This window comes from Danio aesculapii, chromosome 17 (genome assembly GCF_903798145.1).
Source record: "Danio aesculapii chromosome 17, fDanAes4.1, whole genome shotgun sequence".
NCBI lineage: Eukaryota > Metazoa > Chordata > Actinopteri > Cypriniformes > Danionidae > Danio > Danio aesculapii.
Window position 1 is genome coordinate 50,146,515 of NC_079451.1, and position 13,344 is coordinate 50,159,858.

Below are 13,344 nucleotides of genomic sequence, written 5' to 3' on the forward strand. Positions count from 1 at the left end.
TCATATCTCATAACAGAATTTTGGCTTTTTTAGACTGAGAATCTTTAGACTGACTCCTTAAAGACTGAAGGAAATTTTTCAAAAGTGCTTTGGGAATTTTGAGGAGGAATACGGACTTCTCAAGAAGCTCACGTGAATTGAGCAGAAGCAAAATCAGAAGAGAACGCTGTTCATTTTTTGTGTGTTTTTGCTGTGTTGAGAGTGACCTATCTCATAACTGAATGTTTGATCTTCAGAATCTTTAGACTGGGTATCCTTAAAGACTGTGATGGAAAGATAAGTCTTTTCCTCAAGGAGTCACATGCATTGAGCAGAAACAAACAAACTTTTTGTTGAAAGTGACTTTATATCCCAACAGAATGTTGGATCTTCAGAATCTTTAGACTGAGAATCTTCGAAGCCTGTGATGGAAAGAGAAGTGTGTTCCTCAAGGAGGCACATGGATTGAAAAGAAACAAGAGAAAGCTGCTCATTTTGGGCTCTTTTTTAACGTTATATTCTGATGTTTTAAATGAGTTTCTTTTTTATTGTTTAATAAATCTTCAAAAGTGCTTTCAGATATTGATGAAGAATTCTTAATTCAGATTTCTCAAGAAGCTCACATGGATTGAGCAGAAGCAAAAACAAGAGAAATCTCTACATTTTTTATTTTATTTTTGAGAGTGACTTTATATCTCATAACAGAATCTTGGATCTTCAGAATCTTTAGGCTGCGAATCCTTAAAGACTGTGATGGAAAGGAAAGTGTTTTCCGCAAGGAGACGCATGCATTGAGCAGAAACGAAAACGGAAAAAGAAGAGAAAGCTTTTCGTTTGAAAATAACTTCCTTTCTTGTTCGGTAAATCTTCAAAAGTGCATCCAAGAATTATGATGAAAATGTCTTAATATGGATTTCTCAAGGAGTCGCGTGGATTGAGCAGAAGCAAACATAGAAGAAAAAGCTGATTGTTTTTTTGAGAGTGACTTTATATCTCATAAGAATAGTTTGGCTTTTTGTAGACTGAGAATCTTCAGACTGAATCCTCAATGACTGGTGAATTTTCAAAAGTGCTTTTGGGAATTTTGAGGAAGATTTCCTAATACGCATCTCTCAAGAAGCTTATGTGGATTGAGCAGAAACAAAAGCAGAAGATAAAGCTATTCATTTGTGTGTGTTGGATCATTTGAGAGTGGCTTTTTGGATCTGTTTTATCAGAATTTTGGATCTTCCGAATCTTTACACTGAGAATCCTCAAAGAATGATGAAAAGAAAAGTGTTTTCCTCAAGGAGTCACATGCACTGAGCAGAGACAAACAAACAGAAACCGAAGAGAAAGCTGTTCATTTTTTTTATTTATATTTACTTTATATTTCATAACATAATTTTGGCTTTTTTTTAAGACTGAGATGGAAAAAAGAGTGTTTAGATTTCTTAGAAATGAAGCTCTGGCTAATTAAAACGACCATTTGAACCCGCCGTTTCCTCATCTGTTTATATTTGGCTCATGAAAAGCAGAGGAGAGAGGAGCTCATGACGGCTCGCGAACACGTGAGATGAAACTGGCCAGGAAAACACTGGAAACTCAACGTAGGAACGCGCAGCCAGTGATTCGGGATCTCCCTGAAAGCTGAAGGATGATGGGAATGGACCGCTGTCTGACTGTTCAGGGATGTCTGTGCGTCTCAGAAAGACCAGCATGTCTGATGCGAAGTTCCTCCTGATGCTGTGCAAGGTAAGATGATTCCCGTCTGCTAGGATCTAGAAGCGTTTGACCGAGTGCAAAAGTAGGAATGAGTTTAGTGTTCATCCAGAGAACTTTTGAGAAGTCTATCTATTTCATGCATGCATTCAAATACTGTCAAATAAGAGTAAATAAAATATGCAAAAGTGATATTATAGAAAGAGGGTACTCAAATTTATTTATTCAAGTCTGTACACTGGAATAAATGCTTGTCTTGCTTAGACTTTTTGATTTGTTTCTAGTCCAAATATCTAAAACTTCTTAAATCAAGAAGCATTTTCTATACAAGCATTAAATATGGTCTTATTTTCAGATGTAATATGCGAGTTCTTCTTTAAAATAATCTACCAATGGGGCAGGCAAAATAATTACATGTGAAAATGAAAAACAAGATTACTTCGCTTTCCCTGTTTGCAGATTATTTGGCTCATTTTAATTTAAAAACTCACTTCATTTTGGCTGATTATTTCTGGAAATAAGACCATATTAGTTGCTTGTCTAGAAAATGCTTCTTGATTTAAGATTTTTTATATATGTGGACAAAAAATCTAAGTAAAGAAAAGCATTTTTTGCAATGTACGACCTTTTTTCTTTAATGAAACAAAAATAATTAATTATAATATTATTATTAATAATAACAGTAGTATCAGTAATGGATTTATTTTTAATAATGGGCTTTTCTTAAACCCAAAGTGCAAAAGTAGGAACTTTCATCTAGAGAATATTTCAAAGGTCTATGTATTTCATGCATGCATTTAAATACTGTCAAATAAGAATGAATTGAACATGCATGAGAGATATTAGGGACAGAGGTTATTCAAATTTATTTACTCAAGTCTGTACACTGCAAAAAGGCTTTACTTGCTTGGATTTTTTTGTCTTGTTTCTAGTCCAAATATCTCAACATTCTTAAACCAAGAAGCTTTTTGTATACAAGCATTAAATATCGTCTTATTTTCAGATGTAATATGTGAGTTCTTCTTTAAAAATATTCTACCAATGGGGCAGGCAAAATAATTACATGTGAAAATGAAAAACAAGATTACTTCGCTTTCCCTGTTTGCAGATTATTTGGCTCATTCTAATCAAAAACTCACTTCATTTTGGCTGATTATTTCTGGAAACAAGACCATATTAGCTGCTTGTCTAGAAAATGCTTCTTGATTTAAGATTTTTTATATATGTGGACAAAAAAATCTAAGTAAAGAAAAGCATTTTTTCAGTGTGCGACCTTTTTTCTTTAACAAAAAAAAAAAATTATAATAATATTATTATTATTATTATTATTAATAATAACAGTAGTATCAGTAATGGATTTATTTTTAATAATGGGCTTTTCTTAAACCCAAAGTGCAAAAGTAGGAACTTTCATCTAGATCAGTGTTTCCCAACCCTGTTCCTGAAGGCACACCAACAGTCCACATTTTCAACCTCTCCCTAATCAAACACACCTGAATCAACTTATAACATCAGAAGAGACTCCAACACCTGAAGTTAATTAGTCAGAAAAGGGAGACATCCAAAATATGTACTGTTGGTGTGTCTCCAGCAACAGGGTTGGGAAACACTGATCTAGAGAATATTTCAAAGGTCTATGTATTTCATGCATGCATTTAAATACTGTCAAATAAGAATGAATAAAACATGCATAAGAGATATTAAGGAAAGAGGTTATTCAAATTTATTTACTCAAGTCTGTACACTGCAAAAAGGCTTTACTTGCTTGGATTTTTTTGTCTTGTTTCTAGTCCAAATATCTCAACATTCTTAAATCAAGAAACTTTTTCTAGAGAAGCAATAAATACTGTCTTGTTTTCAGAAGTAATATGTTGTTTCTTCAAAACAAGCACAATAATCTGCCAATGAAGTAAAATAAATGTCTAAATGAAAAACAAGATTATTTTGCTTGTTTTAAGGAAAAACTCACTTAATTTGGCTAATTATTTCTGAAAACAAGACCATATTAATTGCTTGTCTAGAAAATGCTACTTGCTTTAAGAATTTTTATATATGTGGACAAAAAAAAAAAAATCGAAGACAAGCATTTTTAGCAGTGTATAACCTTCTTTCTTCAATGAAACAAAAAATAATTAATAATAATAATAATAATAATAATATCGGCAATGCATTTTATTTATAATGTGCTTTTCTTAAACCCAAAGTCCAAAAGCAGGAATGAGTTTAGTGCTCATTGAGAGAACTTTTGAGAAGTCTATCTATTTCATGCATGCATTCAAATACTGGTAAATAAGAGTAAATAAAATATGCAAAAGTGATATTACAGAAAAAGCTTGTTCAATATTATTTACCCAACACTGCAAAGTTTTTCTTGCTTCAATTTTTAAACTCATTTCTAGTCCAAATATCTAAAAACCTTAAATTAAGAAGCATTTACTAGACAAGCACAAAATACTGTCTTGATTTGAGAAATATGTGAGTCTTTTCTTGAAACAAGCTAAATAATCTGCCAGTAGGGTAGGCAAAATAATCTTATGTCAAACAGTTTTAAGGAAATACCACATTTATTGCTTGTCTACAAAATGCCTCTTGATTTAGGTATTTTTGGTATCACTTTATTCTGATGGTCCATTTGAGTATTAGCAGACTGTCTGCTTAATATCTGTTGATACTGCTCCTTCAACAGACATTTAACTTACTATTGCAAGTACATGTCAACTTACATTAACCCTAATCCTAACCCCAACCCTAATCTAACAGTCTATTTTTAATCTTTTGAGAATCAGTTGCAATGTAACTTAAATTCAACAAACGGACCATCAAAATAAAGTGACCGAATTTTTAGATATTTGGACTAGAAACAAGACAAACTTCTCTGTTTTTGCAGTGTACAACCTTGTTCCATCAATAAAACAAACAAAAAATAATTTTATTTATAATGTGATTATAATAAATAATTTACTTATAAAAAGTAGGAATGAGTTTAACGTTCATCCAGAGAACTTTTTCAAACTCTATGTGTTTCAAGTATTAATCTGCTCTTAATGTTTCTGAACTAGTCTGCACTTACTTTATTGAGCAGTTAATGATATTTGTATTTTTTTCACCTCCTATTTTATTATTTTTGTATATTTTATGTACATCACTTTGGTCAGCGCTAGCTGTTTTGAAAGTGCTCTAAATTTAATAAACTAAACATTAAAATATTGTAAAATAAGAATGAATAAAATAAGCATAAGTGATTGTACAAGAAGAGGTGACTCAAATTTATGTAAAGTCTGCACACTAGAAAAAAATGCTTTTTTTTTTTAACTTTATTTTTTGTCTTGTTTCTAGTCCAAATATCTAAAAACTCTTAAATCAAGAAGTTTTTTCTAGACAAGCAAAAAAAAAGTGTCTTGATTTGGAAAATAATATGTGCGATTTTCCTTAAAACAAGCAAAATAATGGGTTAATGGGGTATGAAGAATAATCTTTCAAGAGTTCCCACTTAGATATGCTTGGCGTATAAAGCAGGTTTGGCATGCTGTCCCGGGAGAGAACCCTGAGCTCGGAGATATTTGAGCCCATGGCTCCTGCCCGGTCGATAAGCATATCAGGAGATCCGAGATCAGGTAGGTCTTGAGAGCTCCCCCTTTAGAAAAGGGAGGAAAAGGAGGAGATGGGGTGGAAGGGGGGATTCTTCCAAACGAAGATAAAACAGTAGGGAGAAAATGATCCATTTATAGTAAACTAGGATCACTCTGATTGGATTATTACTGATTACAGATGAGTGGCCAGTCGTGCTCAATCATATCACGTGCTCCTCTCGAAATTAGTTTATGAAACTTTGCTTTGTCACAAATAAAAATACAATTATTTTACCTACCCAGTTGGCAGATTATTTTGCTTGTTTAAAGGAAAACCTCACTTCGTTTTGACTTATTATTTCTGAAAATAAGACCATATTATGCTTGTCTAGAAAATGATTCTTGATTTTCGAATTTCTAGATACATGGACTAGAAACAAGACAAAAAATAAAATATATATTTTGCAGTGTACAACCTTCTCTCTTCTGTGAAACAAAAATGATAATAATAATATTAATAATAACAATAATAATAATAATAATAATAATAATAACAACAGTAATATATTTTATGTATAACATTCTTTTCGTGAACCCAAAATGCCACAAAAAATACACACATAAAAGCTGTACAAAGTAAATATCAATTAAAAACAGGCTTAAATAAATGTTGAAATATTGAAACATGTATTTCCTAATCAAACAATTGATGTAAATGATGTGTCATTGTGTTATCTAAAAAAATAAACAGAATTTGTTCAAATTGATCACTTCATCGAGCATATGTATTAAAATACAATGGCATTAACAACAATAATTCTGTAGATGTTTTTTGTAAACCTGCTTTGATATTTATTTTTTTACTGCTGGTGTCTCCAAAAAGTGCTTTAAGTGACCAGAAAAGCGCTATATAAAATGTACAGAATTATTATTGTTATTTATTCTCAAAGCAACAAATGCTGTAAAACTACTGAAGAAAATATCAGTTTTGCTGCAAAAGTTTTGTTTTTTTCCTTTTGCATACTCTCAAAACAATGATTTTGCAGCTTGATCAAACTTAATTAAGTCTATTTTATTTCAAATTTAAGTTTACTTATTCAAAATGAGCTGAAACAACACAATTCTTGAGATAATTGGGGGTTAAACTTAATTGTTTTATGTTCAATCCACTTAAATTTGTTACGTTCACCTAATCAGTGTGTGTTTGGCCATCATGCCTGCTTATGAAGGAATGAAAAAGCAACTATATGTTTCTAAAATCAAACCCTTTTATATTGTTATAAAATGAAATCAATAATTCATGTTTTTTTCCATTATTTAACTCATCAATATAATGATTTTTGACTTAATTTTTGGTCACCGTTTAATGAACAATTCTCACTATGAACAACCCGTTAGCTGAGCTAGCTATTATTAATAGTTAACAAGGTAGCAGTTGGAGTCAGGTAGAATTAGAGATGTAAAATAAAATCCTGTTTTATAATTACTAATAAATAGTCAATATCCTAATGACACACAGATAATAATCCAGTAGTTAATATTGAGAATTGTTAAACTAAAGTGTTGCCCATATAAAATCTAATGTGATTTAAATCAACTGAAAACAATTGAGTTTGATTACACTTACCATGCATGTACGTTTTGAAGTCAAAAGTACAGTAGTCAGATATTTCCCAATGACTCTTATGTATAATTTGTGAGTTGCAAACAACCTTTCATAATTGTTACAAGCTGGGTTATTACTGCAGCATTAGACTGAAATCCATAAAACACCTCAGAGATAGACGTGAACGCTGCTGGCGGTTTAATCTGACATGCGTTTGCTCAGGAGTGTGAGTGTGTTTGTATCGGGGCTGTTTATTTCAGATCATTGCCTACAGCAACACTGTCAGAGCAGGTTAATGTCTTCAGACTATTCATGTGCCTCAAATAATTCAAGTGGGAAAAGGTTAAACCGTTCACTTGTCCAGAGACGGCTTGGGATTAAATATCGGACATAGAGTTGAAGTCAGAATTATTAGCCTTCCCCAATTTCTGCTTAACAGAGAGAGGATTTTTCAGTACATTTCTAAATAGTTTTAATAACTTATTTATAATAACTGATCTCTTTTATCTTTGCCATGATGACAGTAAATAATATTAGACTAGATATTCTTCAAGACACTAGTATTCAGCTTAAAGTGACATTTAAAGGCTTGACTAGGTTCATTAGGGTAAAGTTAGAGTAATTAGGCAAGTTATTGTATAACAGTGGTTTGTTCTGGAGACAATCCAAAACTAATATTGCTTAAGGAGGCTAATAATAATGACCTTAAAGTGGGTTTAAAACAATCAAAAACAGCTTTTATTTTGGCTGAAATAAATCAAATAAGACTTTCTCTAGAAGAAAAAATATTAAAGGAAATACTGTGAAAAATTCCTGAATCTGTTAAACAGCATTTGGGAAATATTTGGAAAAGAGGGGGGGGGGGGTGTATATGGCATTACAATGGTATCTTGAGCAAAACAGTGTTTTAGTTAGCTAGTTAGGTAACCCTACAGATCTCAGAACTCTTTAAAGTCCAAATTAAATCTCCACACTCTGACAATGAATTTATTTTACTTTACCAAAGTGTGTTACCAAGCTGCACCATCTGCATTTAACAATTAAAATACCACTCATCCATATTATCCAAATTAAAATAAATCAATCAAATAAAACAACACCATATAGTGTCTGGCTTTCTCTACACTTTCCATCTGCCATTTAAAAATAAGTTTTATTTTTCTTATGCATTATGCATGTAAACAAATGTGGACAAAAACTGCATGAATGCACAGATGGAAGAGGCTCATTCTCAGAAAATATGTTTCAATGGAAAACAAAAAACAAAACACACACCATTTCTGATATTTAATAACTGACTTATTTTATCTTTGTCATGATGGCAGCATATAATATTTGACTAGATATTCTTCAAGACACTAGTATTCAGCTTAAAGTGACATTTAAAGGCTGAACTAGGTTAATTAGGTTCAAGTTACACTGAAAAAAAATAGTGTCTGCAAAACTGTTGCAAACAATTTATTTGTGTTGAATTTAAACAAACAAATTAAATTTAAGAAAATTCAACTTAATTTGTTTGTTTAAATTCAACCTAAATAAATTGTTTACAACCACTTAACGTAAAAAAAAAAATAGTAAACCCAAGGAATCATCTTTGAATATCTGAATATTTTTTTCAGTGTAGGGTTATTTGGCAAGTCATTGTATAACAGTGGTTTGTTCTGGAGACAATCCAAAACTAATATTCCTTAAGGGGGCAAATAATATTGACCTTAAAATGGGTTTAAAACAATTAAAAACTGCTTTTATTCTAGTCGAAATAAAACAAATAAGACTTTCTCCAGAAGAAAATATATTATAGGAAATACTGTGAAAAATTCCTTACTCGGTTAAACATCAATTGGGAGATATCAAGGCGGGAATCGAACTCGGGTCGCCGTGAGCACCGGAGTGCATGTATCAACGCACTAACCACTAAACCACTGGCGCCGACACAGCCCACCATATTTAACTAGATATTCCTCAAGACACTAGTATTCAGATTAAAGTGACATTTCAAGGCTGAACTAGGTTCATTAGGGTAAATTTAGGGTAATTATGCAAATCATTGTATAACAGTGGTTTGTTCTGGAGACAATCCAAAACAAATATTGCTTAAGGAGGCTAATAATATTGACCTTAAAATGGCTTTAATTAATTAAAAACTGCTTTTATTCTAGCCGAAATAAAACAAATAAGACTTTCTCCAGAAGAAAAAATATTATCGGAAATACTGTGAACAATTCCTGAATCTGTTCAACATCATTTGGGAGATTTTTGAAAAGGAAAAATCACAGGAGGGCAGATAATTCTGACTTCAGCTGTAGTCTGTGTATATAAATGGTTGTATTTCAGTTTGTGCATAGAAAGAAGCATGTAGCAGTTTCAGTGTGATCATCATCAGACCAATGAAATCCTATTACAGATCATCATAAAGCTGGGGTTCAGGTGTGGGTTTGGTGTTCATTACATTAAAGGGCTCAGAAACGGCTGCTCATTTTAACAGTGTCCACACATTGTTTTTGTCATACAGAGTAAAAAGGCACTCGGCCAGCAGAATCTTTCAATTTGTCTTTTTTTTTTTCTCTCCAGGCTGCTCTTGCAACTTGGTTGCATCAAGTCTGGTTACGTTGAGTCTCTGCAGAAAATACAATATTTAACAGTGCCAAGGAGAGAGAGATTTGCGAGAAAAAGAATTGTAAGATTGATTGTTTAATGTGGCAGCACAAGCTGGGTCAGTAGGCATTTCAGTGTGGAGTTTGCATGTTCTCCCCGTGTTAGCGGTTCATTCCGCAGTGGTGACCTCTGAAATAGAGAGTAAGCTTAAGCAAAATGAATGAATGAATGACTTCAGAGGAGCTAAACTGACATGAAATGTGCATATTTATGCAGTTATTAACAGCGACTGGACAATAGTGACTGGACAATAGTACACCCATAGACTGTAAAACATATGGACGTAGTATCCGTGATGTCACCCATAGCTTTTTTGAATAACGCAAAAGAAGCTACAAGTAGGTGTGGCCAACCACTGCCATTTCCTTCATCACACCGACCGGGGGATACCAAACAAGGGCAAAGAGGTGGAGCATGAGCAGAGCAACAGACGCCTGCTAGCATTTTGTTAGACAGAATTTTCTTTGGGAGAAACACTTAATACCTTATTACCTGCGACTCGTTTGTGTTCTGACCACGTGTGCTTGGCTGTACACTATATCAATAAAGTGTTTATTCTTTTAAAAACACTCTTGTAATACACTGATCCCTACTAGAGGAAACACTTCAAATATAGTCTGTGTTAGTAAATGCAAGGCTATTTATGAAATCCAGGCATAACACTGTATGATAAAGCTTCAGATGACTGTTCTAGAGCCTACAGCTGATTAATCTGGTAGATTCTGGAGGGCTTTACAGCTCTAAATAAAAATATAAATGATAAATGATCTTAAATAAAACACTACATTTATAGAGATGGAATATAAGTATATAATTTAACTCACCTGGGAAATGGAGGCAACTTGAATGGTTTGTAAGCACAATTATCATCTAATAATTCCAAAAGGCAGCTGACTGTGTAAAGCCACATAAAACAACACAAAAATACAACGTATACGCAGAGTTCAGCAGCTAATCAGCCGGAATCAGCTGAGGTGACGAAACAGCGACCAGCGAGACCAAGCTGTCACTCAAGTGGCCACGCCCTTAATTATGCAAACTTAATATAAACAAAACGGGTGAGTTATAAAAAAATTCACCCACCTCACAGTTGTCATGGAGGGTAATATTAGCTATATATGCCAAAATCGTTCTTTGTACCAGGCTGTAAACACCTTTTTTTTTTTGCTATAATGTTGGGCATTTTAACATTGGGATCAATAGAAATGTGCTGTATAATGGAGCCAGGACTAGCGGAATTGCGACTAGCAGTTTCAGTTACTTCCGTATTTGTTTCACGAGGAAGAGCGGGAAGTTGCTGCTTGAGCATGCCTCAAAGCAGAAACTTTTTTTATCTGCTTTTATGACAATTTTGTTAATGAAATGTGATGTAAACATTTGTGGAATTAAGAAAAGCTGAAGTAAACAGTAATATGCCTTGATTTGGCACACTGTCAAAAATGCAGAGATCCACACAATTCATTCATGTTGTCCCAACACAAATTGATTAAGTTAACTTAATTTTTTTATGTTCAATCCACATACATTTGTTAAAAATTTTAAGTTGTGCCAATGAAATCTCCACAATTGTGTTGTTTCAGCTTATTTTAAACAAGTAGTTTGAACAAGCAAAAAAAAAAAAAACAATTTTTTTGAGTGCAAGCCGGGACTCGAACCAGCAACCTTCTTGCTGTGAGGCCACAGTGCTAACCACTGACCACATGCCACACTCTAACTGACATAAAATACTAAATAAAAAGAAAACTAAAATAACAAACAAGCAGTATAGGGGTATTACTATTTACTGCCTCCTGATGCTGATTCAGTTAGGCTACAATTCAGATACAAACAATTGGATTATGTTTTACAGACTAAGAAAACCTAGAAAATTACAATTCTCAAATTGTGAAAATCTCTGCAACAGTTTAGTTTAAGTTCATGCTATGGACTATTGCCATATTACCTGCATATTATTACAATATTAACTTCTGTTTTAGTAGTTATAAAGTGTGACTTTATTCTACATCCCTAATCCTACCCAAAACCTAAACCCAGCTTCTGCATTACTAACTATTAATAAGCAGCTAATTAGTAGTTTGTTCAGCTAACAGCCTTAGTTATTGGTTTGTTAACAGCATGAATTAATTCGGTCATTCATTTTTGTTCAACTTAGTGCCTTATTTATCAGGGGTTGCCACAGCAGAATGAACCGCTAACTATTCCAGCAAATGTTTCACGCAGTTGATGCCCTTCCAGCCACAGATCAGTACTGGCCAATTTAGTTTATTTAATTCCCCTATAGTGCATGTGTTTGGACTGTGGGGGAAACTGAAGCACCCGGAGGAAACCCACGCCAACATGAGGAGAACATGCAAACTCCACTCAGAAATGCCAGCTGGCTTAGCCGGGACTCGAACTAGTAACCTTCTTGCTGTGAGGCCACAGTGCTAACCACTGAGCCACTGTGTCACCCAACAGCATGAATTGTGACTGAAAATAAAGTCTTACCAAGTTCTCCATAGAAAGACAATGTCACATGAAAAAAATAGTGATTTAATGAGGGCTTCTTAAGCACTACGAAAACAAGAATCAAAGAAAACAGAAAGCCAAACACAGGAGCGTTTCTCTCAGATGCTGAAGCTAAAGTTTCTGTGCACATGAATGTTTAAAGAGGCATGCAGGCGCTCAGGCCTTTTATGATTGGCTCTTTGTTGCAAAACACTTCACAGTAGCATTTGAGCTTTGCATTCATTTCACTGGCAGCGGCATTCAGGGTTTGCGACACACAAAGTGTAGCTTTGATTTCCTCAAAGCGTTTTCACTGTGTTTGTTGAGCGTTTCACAACATCCGTCAGCACTTTTTGAATTTGAAGCTCTAAAATAAAGAGTATTTGCATTCACCCTTCAAATGTACAAATGGCTCGGCTTTATTCTTATTATCAGCATGAGATGGAAGTTAAGTTTGTCTTTTTTTTCATATCGTGACGTACGTCCAGTAGAAAAGGCTTGTGAAATGAGAAAAAATGTAGGACGGTGCATGATTTCGTCCATTGGGAACATCCTTTGGATCGTTGGAAGACGGGCGAAGCTAACAAAATAAAGGGAAGATTTGCATGCCAGTTTGCTCTCAGAATCACCGATAGCACCTTCTGCTGCAGAATGCTTTCAGATGCTGATGATGATAAGAATGGGAAACTACATTTTACAGACAAAATCTTATCATATTAAATAAAGAAACTGCCTCCCGCAAAGACAGAGCAAAAATGGGACATGCATTGATACCCCGCCCTAAAGAACTGATAGCCCTGCCCTAAAGGACTGACAGCCCTGTCCTAAATGACTGATAGACCCGCCCTGAATGACTGATAGACCCGCCTTAAAGGACTGATAGCCCCACCCCAAATGACTTATAGACCTGCCCTGAAGGACTGATAGCCCCGTCCTAAATGACTGATAGACCCGCCCTAAGGACTGATAACCCTGCCCTAAATGACTGATAGACCCGCCCTAAGGACTGATAACCCTGCCCTAAATGACTGATAGACCCGCCCTAAATGACTGATAGATCCACCCTAAAGGACTAATAGCCCTAACCTAAATGACTGATAGACCCACCCTAAGGACTAATAGCCCTAACCTAAATGACTGATAGACCCACCCTAAGGACTGATAACCCTGCCCTAAATGACTGATAGACCCGCCCTGAATGACTGATAGACCCGCCTTAAAGGACTGATAGCCCCACCCCAAATGATTTATAGACCTGCCCTGAAGGACTGACAGCCCCGTCCTAAATGACTGATAGACCCGCCCTAAGGACTGATAACCCTGCACTAAGTGACTGATAGACCCGCC

The 13,344-nt window shown here is 34.4% G+C and overlaps 1 protein-coding gene across 1 annotated transcript in view; it reads left to right on the plus strand.

The window, feature by feature from the left end:
* Nucleotides 1-1,488: 1,488 nt before the first annotated feature.
* LOC130244986 (protein TUNAR-like) overlaps nucleotides 1,489-13,344 on the plus strand; it is a 24,353-nt gene continuing 12,497 nt past the window's right edge. The window contains exon 1 of the mRNA XM_056477593.1: nucleotides 1,489-1,713. Coding sequence (XP_056333568.1) covers nucleotides 1,651-1,713 — 63 coding nt within the window. The 5' untranslated portion in view covers nucleotides 1,489-1,650. The remainder of the gene's footprint in view (nucleotides 1,714-13,344) is intronic.